General features: G+C 38.4%; 3 protein-coding genes across 17 annotated transcripts in view; 2 read left to right on the top strand and 1 right to left on the bottom strand.

Moving 5' to 3' along the window:
- Window positions 1–1059: 1059 nt before the first annotated feature.
- On the bottom strand, window positions 1060–6463 carry idh3g (isocitrate dehydrogenase (NAD(+)) 3 non-catalytic subunit gamma). Of its 2 annotated transcripts, XM_067527614.1 has the most exons (13): window positions 6193–6463; window positions 5867–5914; window positions 5578–5589; window positions 4218–4315; window positions 4011–4126; window positions 3810–3870; window positions 3532–3664; window positions 2959–3092; window positions 2768–2870; window positions 2540–2686; window positions 2319–2413; window positions 2143–2203; window positions 1060–1739 (listed from the first exon to the last, which is right to left on the bottom strand). In XM_067527614.1, exons 1-13 carry the CDS (start codon window positions 6271–6273, stop codon window positions 1638–1640), a joined length of 1191 nt encoding a protein of 396 aa, XP_067383715.1. In that variant the 5' UTR covers window positions 6274–6463; the 3' UTR covers window positions 1060–1637. The 2 variants fall into 2 exon arrangements, with proteins under 2 accessions (XP_067383715.1, XP_067383716.1); XM_067527615.1 differs by lacking the exon at window positions 5578–5589 and having other exon boundaries at window positions 6193–6351.
- Window positions 6464–6886: 423 nt separating this feature from the next.
- Window positions 6887–11642, top strand: fam3a (FAM3 metabolism regulating signaling molecule A). 3 transcript variants are annotated; one of them, XM_067527618.1, is made up of 10 exons: window positions 6887–7121; window positions 7549–7575; window positions 7675–7782; window positions 8023–8046; window positions 8204–8327; window positions 8639–8697; window positions 8801–8851; window positions 8960–9044; window positions 9546–9672; window positions 10477–11642. In XM_067527618.1, exons 2-10 carry the CDS (start codon window positions 7563–7565, stop codon window positions 10570–10572), a joined length of 687 nt encoding a protein of 228 aa, XP_067383719.1. In that variant the 5' UTR covers window positions 6887–7121; window positions 7549–7562; the 3' UTR covers window positions 10573–11642. The 3 variants fall into 3 exon arrangements, with proteins under 3 accessions (XP_067383719.1, XP_067383717.1, XP_067383718.1); XM_067527616.1 differs by having other exon boundaries at window positions 8201–8327; XM_067527617.1 differs by having other exon boundaries at window positions 6887–7173; window positions 8201–8327.
- Window positions 11643–12506: 864 nt separating this feature from the next.
- The window catches only part of wnk3 (WNK lysine deficient protein kinase 3), a 36486-nt gene continuing 29860 nt past the window's right edge, over window positions 12507–19132 (top strand). For 11 of the 12 annotated variants that reach the window (XM_067526889.1, XM_067526899.1, XM_067526892.1 and 8 more), the window contains exon 1: window positions 12507–13081. The gene's annotated coding sequence lies outside the window, so the exon portion shown is untranslated. Of the gene's footprint in view, window positions 13082–13428; window positions 13806–19132 lie in introns of all 12 variants that reach the window. The other variant, XM_067526888.1, reaches the window with a different exon arrangement.

Genomic DNA, 19132 nt, shown 5'->3' with positions numbered 1-19132 from the left:
AACATGACCAGTTGTCACAGACAAAAGTATACATATAGTTATCCATTACACATTATACTCTGCACACTGAATGAGGTTTACAGCACTATACACTATATACTATACTGCACTATAGAATTTGAAAGAAAATAATACATTTAATCCATTTTAAAATAAGATTGTAACATAACAAAATGTGGAAAAATTTAAATGCTGTGAATACTTTCTAGATGCACTGTATTGAAAAAAAAGTCTTACCTCAATATGGAAATGTTCAGGGAGAAAATTTTATAACTTCTGTACGCGATTATTTTTTTTATTACAATGAGATGCGCCCCTGTGATTCCAACTACAACCAGAGAAAGCAAGTGGGCTGTGATTAATGGAAGCAGGAGGTCGGTGCTAAATAATAAGCTGTTACATCTATCTGCTCCTCCTGAATCAGCTGGTTCAGAGAACTAGGGCACTTCAGTAGAAGGTTTTCAGTAACAGCAGTAAGAGTTTGGTTTTACCCAGTAAAATTATTAAAAAAAACTGCTCTGGTTAAATATTAAATGATTTACATGAAATGATTTCACATGCATACAATTGACCCCATATTGCTTCACGTTAGTAGCCGTTCTTTTAAAGTTGGAGTTGCCACCTAGTGATGAAATGTAAAATAGCAGCTAGTCTTCCATTGGGGAAAGAAATAGACTGATGGAGCGTGAAATTGTTTAACAAACTGAAGGATCAGTAAGCTTTATCTTATCTGGCTCGAATTGATCTTGATCTTTAGCTGGATGGCAGAACACCTCTAATTTTCTTAGAAGCAGAGGCAAAGAATATATATATTTAAAAAAAAAAATCTGTACAATCAGTTGCAAATTTATATCAGCCTGTTTTAGCTGTATGATCAGTTTGGATGCCATGGGCTGTAGCTGAAGTGGGTGGGAGAGGTTATGTTATTAACCCTAGACAAACACAACCCACTACTACAGCAACACAAACTTCCAAAATGATTATACCTTTCACGTCATTAATGAACAAAGAAAAACATACAAGACTGAAAATGTATTAATTGTAAAACTCAAAAATACATTTCTGTTTCAGGTAGATTTCTTCTTTATTCATAATATTTATGTTTACAGTGTGTGTGTATATTTGCTACCCCAGACACGATAAAACCATTCTTCTAAAAAGAGGTTTTAACAGGTCTTGACAAGTTAGATGTTAACATAACCGTATAGATTCACATTTAAGCGAAGATTTTAGCACAAGTGTAAAGATTTTAACTTTCACACCAGTTACTTGATGTGCACCTCCTTAAATGATACAGTATGAATGTTAAAAAGCAGCATCGAGTACAATTATCATGATGTGAACATAGAGGACAGTACAGAACATGGTACATAGTTTAATGAATTGAAAAAAAAAATTAAGTACTTTGCGTAGGTGAAAAACACAGGTTTTAAATAAATAAAAGGTCTTTTGTAAAGTCAAGTGGTCAGTAAGCTGTGTGAACAAACAAATGTATATAAAAGATGGAACCATTCTTATGTCAGCAATAACATCTTTGAAAATAGCGATTTATTGCCCTCCTCTCTGATACTGTACACGTGTTCCCACTTGCACCGCTCCTGGGTGTGGTTGCCTGTGTGCATGGTTGCCTCTGTAGTTTAGAGGTCTGTTGTTAGCTGGCCTTTACTCTCGATCATCCTCATGATAGACTGGACCACCTCTGATGTGGTACCCTGTCCCCCAATATCAGCAGTGTGTAACTGCAAGGAAAAAAAAAACAAGCTCACAAACATGGTTTAACATTAATCTAAGTCAGTAAATTACCAAATGCCATGAAACTTGAACACAATGGAAAATATAATACATAATAACATAAAATCTCTCAAAGGAGCAACCATTCTGCTGCTGTGGATGATAAATAAATGAGGATTTTAAATGACTTCAAATTACCTTAAATAATCCCAATACCACACCATGTAAACTGAGAGAGCATAATCCACCATACTTACAGGCAGCTTTGTGTCAGTGAAACAATGCTGCTTTGTGTGAATGTATTGTGATGCCCTTTAGGACGCATGCCAGTATGAGCCTACATCACACAACAATAGCCTGTTAAGATTTATGGCAGTGATGTAGTTGAGGAAGAGGTAAAGGAAGACTTACCCTGGTTTCATTCATGGTGGTGAGAACTGCATTTCGGAGCAAAGTGGCATAGTCATAAAGCCTGGAGACATACAGGTGAAATTATTATTTACACTATTATAGCAGTCACAACATTACATCTCAGACAAACCCAGTGCAGGATATGCACTGAAAATGTTTAATTCATAAAAGCTTACTTTAGGTGGTCCAACATCATGCAGCTGGCTAGCAGCATGGCAGTAGGATTAGCAATGTTCCTGTTTGCAATGCTCTTTCCTGTGTTCCTTGTGGCCTGAGCAAGTCAGAAAACAGAAATATCTATGTTACAATATAACTGATAGACACGATCAAGGCGTATTTAATCCTTTAAACACAGAGGGGACAGTGTCCTACTAGCCAGGAATTTTCAAACACTCACCGTTTCAAAAACAGCATAGTCACGACCATAATTGGCCCCAGGTACAAGACCAGGCCCTCCCACCAGGCCGGCACACACGTTGCTCACCACATTACCATATAGATTAGGCATCACCATGACATCAAACTGCTGGGGCTTGGATACCAGCTAAATAATAAACAAACAAGGTGGCATGTGAATAATTTTGATCTACTAAGATTTACTTGATCAAATGTTATCAACTGTTACCTGCATCGTAGTGTTGTCTACAATCATGCTGTCAAACGAAATGTCTGGGTAACCTGAGGCCACTTCTCTGCAACACTGCAAGAACAAGCCATCACCAAGCTTCCTGTTGGGAGTAGGAAGGCCGCAATCAACATTTCAAGCAAGAGGAAAATAACGTATAACTGAGGACACTTAGAGAACTCTAAACTCACATGATGTTGGCCTTGTGCACAGCAGTGACCCTGCGCCGACCTTTCTCCCTGGCCAGTTGAAAGGCATAGTCAGCAATCCTGAGGGAATTGTTCCTAGTGATGATTTTGAGACTCTCCACTACTCCTGATACACTCTAGAATGACAACAAAAGTTACCGTGCAGAACATTGCAAGAGAACAAACTAGACAAGAGAATGTTGGCTTTGTTAGTCAATAAGCTGGAGTAACAGTAAGCTTGTAGGAGGTGTGTGACAGTGCACTGTTGTTGCATTTATGGACAGTGCTGAGCATAGAGCATCTGTGTTTTAGAGGCATTTAAGGCTCAATATGCAATAACTCTGTACATACTGCATGATTAACTATATTTCATATGCTTGAATAAGCCTTGCCAATGTCAGTCTGCTCACTGAGCCCAGTATTCACTACAATACTACACATTGTTTTTTAATTTAGATGCCTGCTACAAATTACGCAGACAAGAAAGTGGAAGAAAGAAGTTCTACACTGCAGTGCTGAATACAAGTGTGTGTTTCAGCAGACAGCAGAATTGATTATGCTCCCCTTCTGTCTGACCTCATGCTCCAGACTGCTGTACTCGCCCTCTGTGTTCTCCCTAATGATCATGATGTCAATGTTCTTGTGGCGAGTCTGGACTCCAGGGAGGGACTGGCAGTGCATCACATTGGCATACAGGTCTAAGCTTGTGCTGTTGATACACATATGGAATAAAATAAGGGGAATAGAAGGTAAAACAATGAATAACAGACTATGAACAACTTGATGGAAGAGAAGTGAGACATATGACAAAGAGTCTTTATAACGGTAAGTGCATATATCACGGTAGCGCTTACCGAAGGAGATTATTTCTTGACTTGACAGATGGTGGCATTGTATGATTGGTTTCAATGTTACCTATCAGAAGAGTTAAACAATGTCACATTTACTTTATAGTATCATGGTCCCATTTATAAACAATATGCTTCTCAATGTTGTGCTCAGATTTTGATGATTTAATGCTACATTTAGGACACAGAAAAAAGTTTTTTTCTTACCCTTGAGGGCAACCCCATTACGGCGGATGGCAGTGATGGCATTGTTGATATCATCCTCAGTCTCTGCAGCAGAGTTGACATGCACCACCTCAAAGTCCACTGGCACACAGCTGAACCTACAGCATGATTACAAAACACATGATGAGGTGGTTCGCTCCTGTCTGCAGTCAAGATTCTTTAACAAGATTTAGTAGAAGTCTAACAAACCTGAAAACTTCTCTGACATGATTAAGCAGCTGTGGACCAATTCCATCTCCTGGTATGAGGGTCACAGTGTGTCTGCCTCCATACTTTGCAGGAGGAGGCTGTAAAATGATAATATTAACTGTATTAACTGCTATGAACTTGATAAATATGGTTCTGCAACTTTTAACCCATAAGTTACAATTCACAAATGATTTCAAACCACTAGCTCATTATAATTATTGTAGTACAACAGTAGTACAAGATAGTTGCGTTTAGGGATCTATTTTTGTCAGTTGTAGTTGTGGTACAGGGTAAAAACACCAAAAAAGATGCACTGGCATCTCGAACCTCAGCATCGTTCTACCAATATAAACTATCTCTCCTCTGAACATGTCCAAACCACCTCAATCTGGCCTCTTTGACTTTATCTCCAAAAATTCTAACATAAGCTGTCCCTCTGATGTCCTCATTCCTGATCCTGTCCATTATTGTCACTCCCAAAGAGAACCTCAACGTCTTAAACTCTGCTTCTTCCATCTCTACCTTCTGTCTTTTCTTTAGTGCCACTGTTTCTAAGCCCAACAAAATCACTGGTCTCAACAAAGTCTTGAACACCTTTCCTTTCATTCTCTCTGATACTCTTATCTTCAACCGTTCCAACCTGCTTGCACTCGCCTCTTCACCTCTTTTCCACACTCTCCGTTGGCCTGAACTATTGACCCTAAGTACTTACAGTCCTGCACCTTCTTCATCCCGCTCCCTGCGACCTCACCGTTTCACTTGGGTCCCCCTCATTCACACACATGTATTCCTGTCTTGCTGGAGCTAACCTTCCTACCTCTGCTTTCCAGAGCAGACGTCAACCTATCTACATTATCTTTCACCTGCTCCCTGCTCTTGCTACATATCACAATGTCATCTGCAAACATCCTAGTCCATGAAGATTCCTCATCTGTCAGCCTGTCCATCACCAGGGCAAACAAGAAGGGGCTCAGAGACAATCTTTGATGCAGACCTACCTCCCCTGTCACACCTCACTACTGTATTGGATTAGATACCGATGCCTTCTGCATGTCAACACGATAGTCTACCCATTGAACAACCAGGCCCCCTACCATGAATGTGTTTATATATTTGTATTTATACTGGATCCCAACTTAATGCTTGAACCATTGAGCCACCATCCCCCCTACTATCACGCATAGGGTTTTCAGCATGTGATATTTAGGCTGCTAACAAGTAAAATCAGTGACACACCTGAATGAAACCTTTCTGATTATTATCATAATATCAACCAACCCTAATATAATTAAAGTACTGTTCGTTTATGTACTTTTTTCAAATGGATACAGTGGAATTTAGAAAAAAGTTTGCTACTTACAATGTTTTCACCCTGTAGTTGAAGATGGACAGTAGGGAAAGGAGAACAAGAGTCAGATTGACAGCTGTGCAGATGATTTGTTAAAAACAAGTAGTGGCATATATTATAATAACCCTTATTACTCCAAGACTGCAGAACAGCAGATATACAAGCTAGAAATCCCATGTTACAACAAAACAAAAAATTACACATGTAATTTTTAACTAAAAGCCAAAAAGCTTGTAAATAAATACACAAATCTAACTTTACATATTTAAACTAATCTACAAAGAAAAACTGATTCACTCACAGTATTAAAGCTCTTATTCCTTTGACTTGTCAGAGTTGTTCCAAATACCTAAAACACAAAATGAATAGGAATAAAAAGGGCCTGTTTGACACAAATTGACGAGGAAACAAACGAACACAAAACACTAAAAAATAAAACATTAATGCAGCCAGCTGAATACTCAGATGTGCTGAAAAAGCTGTGGCAAAATCTGATAACGTTAGCTAGTTTGATTTTTTAGCTACTGAACATATGACCTTGTATTCAAATACAAATAACCGAGTTTAATTACCAGCCACACAACAACGATCACAACCGCTAAGACAAAACACTATGTTTTCTCTCACTTTGAAGGAATCTCCAATGCGTTTACCCCAGAAAGGATTTGTGATTTTGAAGGCAGACAGTGCTGCACTGCGCGCAGCCATCTTGATAATAAAGCAAGGAAGTGATTCTCTGTTGCGCCACTATTCTCTTATTTATTAATTGTTTTATTTTCTGTTCTTACTGTTGCTGTTTTTTAAAGGGTGTGTGTTTGTGGTGGGGTTGTCAATATTAGTTAATTCATGTATTATATAAGAAAAAATGTCGTGATTTAATACACTTATCTTTCCGTTGATGGCGCATTCACGTGGAAGCGCTAAGTGGGAAAACGTTAAATGTCAGCACTCCAGTTGTGAGATATTTGACACAGCTGACACCCACACAATTTGCAACTCGTGCAGTGAAAACGTTAACAATCTACGATGCGCATGATAGCTGCAGAAGTAACACCATTGGTTGTTACATCAAAATATACCCGATATTAACAGTTAAATAGTCAATTCAGAGCTTTGACCCGAGATATACACTGCTTGCATTAGGTTTCATACTTAGATATAAGATTGAGTTCAGATATACGTTTATAACATAAATAACTAGTTAACTTAAGTTTCAACCCCCAAAGAACCAAATCGGGATAAAATGTTTCTCTTTTCTTCCCAAAGTGTTGACGCTAAATGAACGCACTTGGGTCACGTGAACAGCCTCGCGCGCAGTCTCCGTAGCTTCGGGTTTATAACCGGAAGACGGTTTGGAGACTGAACCATAGGTTCCCCATGATTGTCCAGTATTTTGTAAACTTCCACTGAGCATATTGATCCTAGTCTGTCTTCTCATTGAAAGCGGACTTAACCTCAGAAACGACTCAATGAGGAAGCAGCGCAAGAATTAGTCCAAATCCCGAGTGGCAGGCGCAACAGCTCTTTTTTATCGTCACCGTTCATTGGCAGCAAAGGTGAGAAGACGGGAGAAACAGGCAGTGGCGTTGAAATTTACCGTTATATTAGGTGAGAAGTGTCGCTTCTTATTGTTTAATGAACTGGTTATAACAATTTAGTGATGTTGTCAACGTAATAATCGTTTGTTCAAACGTAATCTCTTGAGAGCCATCTCACATGGCCGTTGTAAAACATTAAAGCTTTCTTTGTACTTGTACTTTGTACTATTTGACTTTTTTACTTAAAGATAAGACAAAACAAAAAATAGAATTTTAAGTTTGGCGAATAGAAGTTATTGTCAAAATGCTCATGTTTACATGGTGCACATCGAAAACAGACAGTGGTTAGAAAGTGTACAGAGGATGCGAATGTATGGAGGTTGGGCAGATGTCTTATCAATAAATATGAAAACGCATTTTGACTAAACATTTTTGTTTTGTCCAGGTCTATGAGACATTATGAGATTAACAGGTGAGTTACAATTTGCATCACATTTCACACCAGTGGAAACTGGTGGGTTGGAGGTATTTCCCTGTGTCTTGAACTGGTGTGTCCTGTTTCCCTTAACAGGTCCTCTGAGGGTTGTGGCTGTGCTGCTGTTAGTGGGGCTCACATGGCTGCTGGCAAGCACATTATTTGGAGGAGAGAGTGGTTCATCTGTGCGGCATTTCTTCAGTGGTAAGCGATGAGTGCTGAGATTATTATTTAAGGGATCGAAAAAAAATTGCTACCATTGGCTGGTTTTAGTTACTTAAAGGCAACTATTTTCTCACTTTTTACAGACTAGAGTCAATTATAGACATTAGAATGTAATGAGTTAAAGTGTATTTGAAAAAATAAAGGTGTGTATAAAATTATCACACAACTATTTTCTTATACAAGCTTTGTTAATATGATTGGGAAACAATTTTTTTTCAGGGGCAAGTGAGGAAACAACACCTGGTAAGTAAAAAAAAATGCATATACAACTGTTCAAGTATCATGTTGTTAATGTCAACATTATCAACACAATACTTGGCCTAATCTTACATTACCTAACCTTTATAACAGATTTGTCTTCTTCCCTATTACCACTGACCTATGTGTCATATTTTAGCAGAACCCCGTCCTCGAAAATATAAATGTGGACTTTCAGCCCCCTGTCCCTCAAAACATTTGGCTTTCCGTTTGGTGTCTGGTGCTGCCAATGTCATCGGCCCCAAAATCTGCCTGGAGGATAAGATGTGAGATTGAGTACTTACAAGTTCCTCACTGTTCATGTGTGTCTTTGTCTCCCCTGCTGTGTCTTTTGGTTTTTTCTTTGTTTTTTCACACTCTGTTCTTTTTTCCTCTGGGCTATCATAACCAGGCCTCCAAGTCTGTCTGGGGAGCTGAATGCAAGTATGCTTTCAGTCTGTCTGTTCCTCATCTCTTTGGTTTCGTCTGTAATGTTTTTGTAATTGTTGTTGCCTCTTAAGTTGCAGGATTAATATGTATGCACGAGGCAAAATTTGTCTTCTCCCAACAAGAAACCTCTTGTGCTTGTGTCTGACAGGTTAGTGAGCAGTGTAAAGAACAATGTTGGCAGAGGACTAAACATAGCTTTGGTGAATGGTAAGAGGGTCACCTTGACCTTCATAACAGGCTGTTTTGTGTCAATATTTTAAATTCCAGTTAATTGTGGTATTTTAACATTTGACTAATGTTCGGTGCTTAGGGGTGACAGGAGAGCTCTTGGACACTAAAACCTTTGATATGTGGGCAGGAGGTAAGAAAAAACTGAAAAATAGATACTACTGTATAGTTTATATTTCACATCTTAGCAACTAAAACCCATAAACCACAGTTTTTAAACTGTTCTGATCTTCCTGCTCAGATGTTTCAGATCTGTTGAAGTTCCTCAGACCACTCCATGAGGGAACACTTGTGTTTGTGGCCTCCTTTGATGATCCAGCTACAAAGTAAGAATCCATTATGTGCTGTCCGTTCCACTTGAATACCTCTTTTCCTCTTAGAAGTAACTCTTAAGCAGTTAAACAGAGACATGTCATATAATTTCGTTATGACTTCTAATTCTCTTTTGTAAAATAAAATAATTCTGCATTAAAAAAATAGTTAAACAACAGAAGGACTCATATCAAACCAGTTTTATAGACCATCAGCTTTTCATCTGCTTTTATCTTCACAACCAAATCCAATACTATACATTGAACATGTATTATAACAAACTCATGTATTTATCTATGTACAATTACAGTATAAAATAGATATACTAGCCATTAGTTAATAATGCTAAAAAGATTTACTTAATTTGGAATAAAGAAAGATGTCACCAGGACAATTTGCATTTACCTTAAAATGTTACGTCACTTATGTTGACCTGTAAATATAGCTTTCAACAAGAACAACTAACGTATGTACTAAATCTCAACCTACTGTCTTATCATCATTTCTGGTGATAGGCTGAACGACGAAGCCCGGCGACTGTTTGAGGAGCTTGGTAGCACAGCTATAAAGGAACTAGCCTTTAGAGACAGCTGGGTGTTTGTTGGAGCCAAGGGCATTGAGAATAAGAGTCCATTTGAGCAGGTATGTTACTGTAACTACTAAAATTCAATAAATCATGATAATTTGCTTACAGGTACAAACATGCCTATGTTATTTTATAAAGTAGAGTAAAATATAGTATAGTATAATATAGTGATGATACTAATTGAAGCATATGCTTAGAATTAGTAAATCATACACCAATGTACCAATATCACAAGAGAAGGTACTGTAATATTAGTGGACATCTATACTGTAGAAAATACAACGATAGACTAAATCCAGCTTGTTTAAATCCAACATGTTATATTAAATGTTCATACCACATCCAAAGCTTCTGTTATAGGAGTCAATGGTGATGCTACCTATTTCACATTATTGGCTTAGCCAGCATCATTTTAAATATCTATCTAAAAAAAAATTATGTCTTTTAAAAGGTCAGTTTAAAAGTCCTTTGAGACAATTTGTATTGACCATTTCTCAAATCTGACACTCTTTTATGATATATGATTTTTTTTTTTTTACTCTCTAACAGGTGGCAATATTTTTCATACTTTTTATATTTGCAGTGACATAGTAATGCAGCAAAATACAGACTTTTTATTATCTTTCACACTCACAAATGGATGGCAGCAAACTACAATTCAGGCTAGTATGGCCAGCTGCAATTTGGGGTTAGCTGGTGAATATATAAAGTGTAAAGTCATCATTTAGAAAGGCCAAATTACAAATGATCAGCATTTGCTCAGCACCTTATATGTGATCAAATATCACCCAGCAGTGAGAGCCTAATCCTGCTCTGTTTTGTTGACACCAGTTCTGTTGGCCTATGTTTTTTTCCATCAGCGCATGAAAAACAGTAAAAGCAACAACAAGTACGAAGGTTGGCCTGAATCTCTGGAGATGGATGGATGTATTCCTCTGCGACCTCCCCTGGAATGATAACTCGGCCCATTTCTCCTTTACATACACCCGGAGGAGCAACAGTGGATCCAAAGGATCTAAACAGAAAAGCCATGGAGTTGCTCACTCCCTGAAACCATCCAAGGCTCCAAAAGAGACATGGGTTAACTACAGAAATTGTATTGGTGTATTAAAATGGCTGGAACCTGCTGTGGAGGATTTGTGCACTAAGCTTTATGAGAAAATTGTGAACTAAAAAAAAGTTGTAATACAAGAAAAATGTTTGTGACTGACTTAATAGGCCAAATCTTTAAGGACCAAAGTATGACGGGTGAATAAGTACAACTGGTTTCGGGCTTCCAAAGCCAATATAGCGGATGGAATTACTTCCTCTTTTCTAGCCTGCCTATAGAATATAAATATTTTAACTATATCCAATATAACACACATGTGAATTGCTACATTTCAGAGAAATTGATGTTCAACTTGCTATCTACAAAGTAAGGCATTGGAAAACCTGACGAGTTACACCTATAGTTTAGAATGTTCTAAGCACAAGTTCTGTCGGCAGATTTTATATTTTAATATATTTTCATCCTGTGATGGTTTTTAGTCATTAGTATTATAAATTATAGTAGCTGCCATTATTTTCCTAAAAACTTGATGCACAGCAGTTTGCTTGCCACAATGTTTACAGATTTCTTTAGCCAAATTGGGCTTCTGTAGGTTTCCTTTGACATAAATATTTATTTTAATACTTTATTAAAAACTGTGAATTCATTTTGTGAGTTCATCATAACACTACCCATCATCTTATCTTGGGTTTGAAGGCAGTTATGTCAGCTGTGGGCTTTCATTAAGGTTTGAATCTAAATGTGTGGTTGTATAAGTTGTACTTAAAAATGTTGAATATATCCATTGGGCATCTTGCAAACTTGTCATAGGAAATGTTTGATATATACAAATAAAGTTTTTTGAATGTATGATTAGAAGTTTATTTTAACTGCTTTTGTCTGCATAATGTTACCTCTAAATGTCATGGATTTTCTATAAAGCATCACTATTTGAGTTTTTATTGTGGCAATGTTTAATAAAAAAATTTATTAATATTTTGTGGCGATATTTTCATTTGTGGAAGGTGTGGAAGCACACACTAAGACGGCGAAAACGTTTCCAATCTTCTGGGCCACTGGATGTAGAGTAGTTATAGCTTGACAGTAAATTCTGTTACGACAGAGAAATGTGTTGCTAGTCTAATTATGTTGTAACATCATAATAAGAAAACCATAAACACGATCAATTTCATTGTTTCATTGAAACTTGCAATATGGCTTCACTTGTCGTCAGGAAACCAGTACCACTATAACTTAAGCAGAATGAATATGTACCGAATTAACTAATTGTGTAAAATGCAGCATCCATATTAATGATTAGACATAATAATCAAATACATGAAACTGTATAAAAGCATGACTGGAGTTAATGTATGCATTAGTCTAAAGACTTTTACTTTCAATATTCTTGTTGGAGTGTTTTTAGAAATTGATTATTCAGAGTTGAGCTAATTGCTAATATTAGGTACAATAATAATAGCTGCACATGTATGTGTTTATCCACACGTGTTTATCTGGCTTTCCAATAAGCAACTCATAACAGATAATAACAAAGAAAATATAAATAAAAGAAATCCAGGCCTATTTGCAAATAAAATTAAAAAATGTGGGGAAATAACATTTAAAAAAGAAAGTGCATAGCTGCATAATTAACACACATATACGAAAATGGTGTTCCAGGATTGGGAATTGAGACCAAACCCCATAAAAACGTCCTTTGGTTCCTAATTTTGTATTTAATTGTTTATTTATATAGGGGTGTGCTGGCAGTTACGAGGAGCCCGCAAACGCAGCAAGAAGTTCCCAGACGCGGCCGTTGGCGTAAAGACGTAGCAGCGCTGCCCTCTGGTGGTGGAGCAAGCGAACACAGCGTTCAGGATGGAGAGCAGCGCTTTGGCAAGTGTGAACGGGCAGACAGAGCGCCCTCATTACACACGGGAACCTGCTGAAGGCCGTCGGAGCCGTGCGTTGGAAATTGTGTACATAACTTACAGATATCATTAGGGCACATGTGAATGGACGCTGGCACAATTTAGAGACTACGAACCGGATCAGCGAGTGCGGAGATGCGTGAATGCTCGGCCAGCTTTGTCTGAAGTGGAACACGTAGCCAGACCAAGTACTCTGTCATACACACACCGAAAAGCTCGACGACTCTGGGGATTTTGAAGCCGACAACAACGCGACAAGCCTATTAAATGTAAAGAGAGAAACAAACGGACCGGCGAATCTTTGATCTGGAAATGTGTTTTTTCTGGACTGTAAAATTATTTTGTAGCTAGAAAGCCCAATGTATACCTCGCGTAACAACAAATACCTTTGACGTTAGGAATAATATAAATACAGTTGTTAGTGAGGTAGCTAGCAATCCAGGCTGGACTGCTGCTTCACTCTAAATCCACCGCTGCTGCGAATGACTGCGATGTCAAATTAGGGTGAGTGGCGTTTTATTATGTTCTATTTGTGGTTAAACACTATATTGGTGTCATTTCAGGACCGTGACACCCAGCGTGACATTATGCTGTTCTGTTTGGTAAAACACTGCGAAACTGCTAATTAACTAGATATTTAACGCCTTTAATTGCAGTTTATTATTCCGAAATAAATGATGCAAAGTAAAAACACTCAAGTGAAGTGCAGACCTGCGGGCAGAGTCACTGACAGGCCCTCAGACGCCAACAGTTTAGCCTATTATTTAAATGATTTACTGCACTCAGGATTTTGTCATTTGGCGGTGACAGTTGTTTTAATCGCTAAGGTTATTATACTTTGTGTCTTTCAGCATTTCTGCACGGCGTCTCTGAAGTCAGCCGAATAGCTGTACTTCACGGTGCTCGCACATCAAGGCTTCCCTGTGTATATGCTGTATACTATAAATAACATATAGACGGGTGACGATTAAAGGGAAAATGCTCAACAAATAATTAGAGAAACGTCACGCACGCAGGTGCGTCGTGTGGTACAATTGAGCAGTCAAATAGAAATGCTGAGCAGGCTTAGTTGATTTAGATTTTGGATCAAGGTGGCAAGAGGAAACAATGTAAGTGACTTGGAAAGAGAGCTTCATTCTAGTGGCACGGATGGCAGGAGCTTTACTTACAAAGACTGCCCAGCTGGCGAGTGTTCCAGTGGGTAAAGTAACCAACAATGAAGGACTAAGTAAGTAAAGCCAGAAGAAGAACAGAAGTGTCCCTTTTTCCTCACGTGATTGCGAATGTCTGTGCAGGACGATGTGATCGGACTGGGTCACCATGATCAGCTTGTTGACAGTTTCAGTGTTTAGTTCTCATTACAATGACATATGCCCTTCAGTTAAGTGATGCAAAAGCTAGAAGCACTGAAAAAAAGAAATGCAATCAGAAAGGTCATTATTTACTATATTAGTGGGTAAGTACATATGTGGTGTACATCAAGTGAACAGGACTTGTCTGAATGCTGGACCCCGCTGAGAAGGGATCCAGTACCTCTGTTTTTGTAGTCATAGTTTGGGTTTGTACTTCTGCCCTTAGAGGACTTTGTAAAATTTGTAACATTGTACTTGGTGTCTCCTATGGGTAGCAGAAGTACATCCATTATTGACATATAGTTCCGCTGAGAGTTGTGGTTCACTCAAAACATTAGGATGGATTCTCTTTCTCTGAAAAATAGCTGACAGCTGCTAAACTACATAATTGAACCTTTTGCTGATGCCTGAGTTTGCCATCATCCATAAGTCCATAATTTCCATCCATACATAAGTTCAGACACAATTTGCAAGAATAAAAAGGGACTCGGTTGTTGATATGAGCTCCATGAGTAGTAAGCCACTTTACTAACAAGTAATCCCGATTTATCATTGGCTGATTAGGGAGCATTTCACTCACCTGGATTAGAGAAATCCTCTGGTATGGGACATTTCTGCTTTTAGTGACAAATAAAAGAGGACAGAAAGGGGGTTAGATAACACATTATTTCTATCTCTCTCTCTCACACACACACACTTTCTTTCTCTCTCTCTTTCTCTCTCTCTCTCTCTCTCAGTGAACAGTACTCTGTGTGTGCTACCTACACTTCACTTTCCCATGCTTGACCTGGATTGGACAAAAGTCCTTGTTGTGGTTTCAGCCTTGAGTTTCCCTAATGGGAAAAGAACAGTGATGTGCGTTTGATCTTAATAGTCTAGCTGGCCTTTGATATTTTTTATCGGATTTCAAAAAGCCATGTAGATGTAAGATGCACAGTGAAGCAACATGTGCTATACAAACGTGTGTAGACACTGAGTAAAAGGATTAGTCAAAGCAGTTCTAACTTTATTGTCTTGCAGAATTGCACTCTATTCAGAAGAACAATGCTTTTCAGACTGATCCTTATGATCTGTGCATGTACAGTTTAACCGTCAGTTTCTCTTCCCCAGCTGTGCATGTCCTGAGCAATGTAATTAATTGTAATTGTACCACATGATTACAGTCTGCAGCCTGCGCTGCAGCAGCACAGACAAAGTCAACCTCTTGAAGGTTTACACCTGCCATTTACACTAAAGTATACTGTTAGATGTGGTCTCACTGAACAAATCTGGTTTTTGTTTTCCCTGCCATTGTGGTCAACAGATGGAGACCTGTGATCTTTAAGGTAGTTGCTGACACTGGGGCCATTTGAATTTTGGCCAGCAGTTCTCAGACTTGCGCTTCTTCTGCCCTGTCTTCCAATATACCTCAGTCTCTGTCTCCTCTTTAAATCTCTGTGGATAATGCTGAATTTGGGAAATACTGTATTAATGTAGGCGTGGCTGAAATCAGCAATTTTTGATATTGATAATGATATTTTTATATATAGTTTTTATAATTGGCTCCCCAGTTAAATCTATCTGCTGGACCTTTGAGCTCATTTGTGACTCTCTACTTTAACAAAGCCCATTCAGCAAAGGAGTGATATGCAAAATCGCTGGCAGTTGATGAAGGAACCTTGTTAAAAGACTGCAACACATGCATACTTAATGATATCGTGCTGTCATAACATCACATTCAAATTTAAACTAACAATATGATGTATATGCAGAGTTTATTATATAACATTAATAGTAGTTTAAGTGTTTAAGTAAAAGTTTATGTAAAAAGTTGATACTGGGCAAAGTCTTGCTGTGATACTGCACATAACAGAATCTTTTCTTATGCCCTCTCCTCTTGTCTCCTCTCGTCTCCTTTCTGTTCCTCCCTGTCCCTCTCCTCTCCTCTCCTCTCCTCTCCTCTCCTCTCCATGCACAACTGTAGCTGCTTTTGTTCAGGCAGAAATTTAGCTATAGTCACTGCTTTCATGCACACAAACATTGGCACATATTTTATCAGGCAAAATCCCCCCAGCCCTCCTTTTGTCTGTACTAGCCCCCCTCTCTTTATCTCTCTCTCGTTCTCTTTCACACACGCATTTTTCCCACCCCTCCTGCTAGCTGCCCCACCCTCACTCCATCTCTCCTTCCCCTTTCTGTTTGAAACTCTGCTGTCCACCTGCTCCCACCAACTACGATCCCTTCCTGTACCCCTCACCATCCTCTATTCAGTTCTTTTATCTACATGTCTCTCACAATTGCAAAATATTGCTGAGAGTGGCCCTGGGCCTTACTTTGGCTGCCTAACTAACTTTCCAGTAGTAGTTTGGTTTCAGGGGATTATTCTGTATTTCCCTATGAAATAAGCGAGGAAATAGTTCAACAGTATTGCAAAGTAGTTGTTGTGTATAAAGTTACAGATTGTGTAAGAGATGTGAGCTTTATGTGTGTGTGTACAGTTTGTGAAAGATTAGGTGTATATCATCTAGAGCTTCTTCTTTTATTATTAATAAAAATTTTAGCATAACCAAACAGCCTTCAGCAGAACTAGAGAAAAGAATAGAAATCACTTCTTTTCCTGTCATGAAGCAAAGGTGTCAATGCTGCACATTCAAAAATTATAAATAGGCAGCTGCAAGTGTTCCCCCTGTGTAGGACCCTCACAGAAGCCTGAAGGATAAGAAGAGTGCAGCACATCAGGTGTCTAGTTCCCAAGCACCCCAGCACTGATAACAAATGAACACAGTGATTTGGACATGTGAACTTGATCAATGCTACACACTGGAGTCATTTGCTGCTGAAGCAAGATGCCACTGTTTACAGCTGCAGTGTGGGTTTGTTATCTTCAACTTTGGTTAATCACTTTTGCTCACATGGGCAGTAGCTTGGTCGTTTGGCTGGTGTCAGGAAATTCCTTTCAGCATTCTTTCATTGAAATGGTACATGTGGCCTGGGTGTGAGTGAGGGTTTGTTTTTGATGTGCGAGTGTCTGCCTGTGTGTTTTTGTCTGCACATTAAAGACAGAGAGATTGTTAGAAGGACAGAGGAGAAAGCTAATATGAGTGTGATAACTTTGTGTGTGTTTGTCTTTTTGTGCGTGGTTGGAAGCAATACTGGATGGGTGTGAGAAACAGTGATGGTTTTGAATGTGTTTGATATACTGTGATAACTCTGTCCGGTATGTGGCTTTCATGGGAACTCCTTGCCCTGGGGACATAGGCAAATACATTTCTGTTTAAAGGACAACTTCCGTCTCTTTACTCCCTGTTATTTTTTCCCTCTTTATGCTCCCTACTTCCTGTTAGCCTTTACCTTTTTGATCTCAATGTACATTACTGCCATTTGTCCTCTCCAGGTCACCCTAATGCAGATGATGTACCTTTAGTTATAGATAATATTCATAAGGTGTTAAATCAGTATTCTATGTTTTTTAGGTTTATTGTACTGCTGAAATTAGTTGGTAGCCAATAAAGACAGACTTCATAATTCAACATTTAATTAATTTTTTTATTTGTGTGATAACCCACATTATCTGGCTAATTTTCTTTAGCTTGATGAATTCCTGCTTTTGTTATTTTTATCAATTGTCTTGAAATTTGTTAATATAATTTTGGATTCAATTCCATTAATCACTTAATCACAGCCCTGTTGTTGTGTTAGGTGGCTATACCTTTTTTGTTATTATTTTATTTATAAATGGTTTCTCATTTAAAATTGCAGAAAGTTCTGCATATTTATTATAACAAATAATTTAATGTAACAGATGACATATATTGGTCAGATTGGTCATATATTGACCACCCACAAACTGCATCAATGATTTCACAAGGTCTGTTGCATTATGGTGATAAATGTGGAATGCGTTATGGGAGGCTACAACCCTGTTGGTAATTGCAGGTTTTCTCTGAGCATGTGTCTATGTCTTGCAAATGTTGCTTAGCTGGAATTCTTTGTTGTTCTCCAGGAACTGGTTTGGCTTCATCCTATTGTTCTAGAATTTTGACTGACAGCTTTTAGCATTGCATGTCATACTCTTTTGCTGTAGTCTCAGAGATGACAGGCTTGAAGTGAGTTTTAATGACTATAGTATAAAGGAGATAATAGCCGCTGTGCACTACTAGATGATCCCCCCTGTGGTCATGGTGGGCTTAGCTCATTAAAATTAAAGAAAAGGTCTAGACTTGCAGCTGTGATTTAGAGTCTATCTAGCACGAACAACACGTCAGGGGGCAACACTGACTGTACATTTGCCATCCTTGTGGACACCTTCATAGCTAAGAGACACAGAACCATGACAGTCTGTCATTTTTAGCTGTAAAGTAATATTTGTTACGATGTAAATGAATATAGCCAGTTACTATGACCCAGACTTTGCTCCTTACTTTCTATTTGCTGCACATTTAGCTCCCAGGATAGCCACATTCTTTCATTACAGCTTTTGTTGTTGGTGTACATCAGTGCACACTCCTCCCATAAGATCAGATCAGAGATGCAAAAATGGTGACTTTAGGCTTTATTGTATCAGTACTTGGCATTTCAACTGTCTCTTAGATATTGGCTCTAGAGTAACATCAGGCTGGCTGCTGTCTAATGAGACAGCTCTGATGCAACCATTGAGAGATCACTGGCTATCAGAAGATAGTGAAGATATGAATCATAAGGGCAGATGTGGACGGATATAAAAGAGAGAAGGTAAAAAAGTTTAAAAAAAATTCCTAGTGTACACATGCTATCTTAAACACAAATACACAGAAATCCAAAGAGCAAATGAGACTTCCAGCTCAGAGGAAGCCTATTGTGTTTAATTTCACCTTTTGCTGGCAGAGAATAATACTGAGGGCCAATTTGAAACTGTGTTTTGTCACCTTGCCTGAATGCTTGGCTGAATATACAGTGAGAAATACTGCCGGCTGATCCCTGTGCTCATGATGATCACAATCACAGTTTTGTATATTTATGAGCCCTTTGTTGCAATTTAACAATTCCTCTGTGTATGAATTATTAACACTCAGCTGGCCAATAGTTCATCATCCATATTTAATGATAGGGATTGCATACTTCTAACTGCAGCTTTTTGTTGACTAGTGGAGCCACTGAACGCATTTTAAATCACAAGGTGCTAATTAACTTGCACTTTATGATTGATAAAGGTAATTCTTGACCAGGGTCACTGGTTATTCTCAAG

The sequence above is a fragment of the Channa argus genome, chromosome 13, assembly GCF_033026475.1.
Source record: "Channa argus isolate prfri chromosome 13, Channa argus male v1.0, whole genome shotgun sequence".
NCBI classification, from domain to species: domain Eukaryota; kingdom Metazoa; phylum Chordata; class Actinopteri; order Anabantiformes; family Channidae; genus Channa; species Channa argus.
This window is presented reverse-complemented; position numbering and strand designations above follow the sequence as displayed.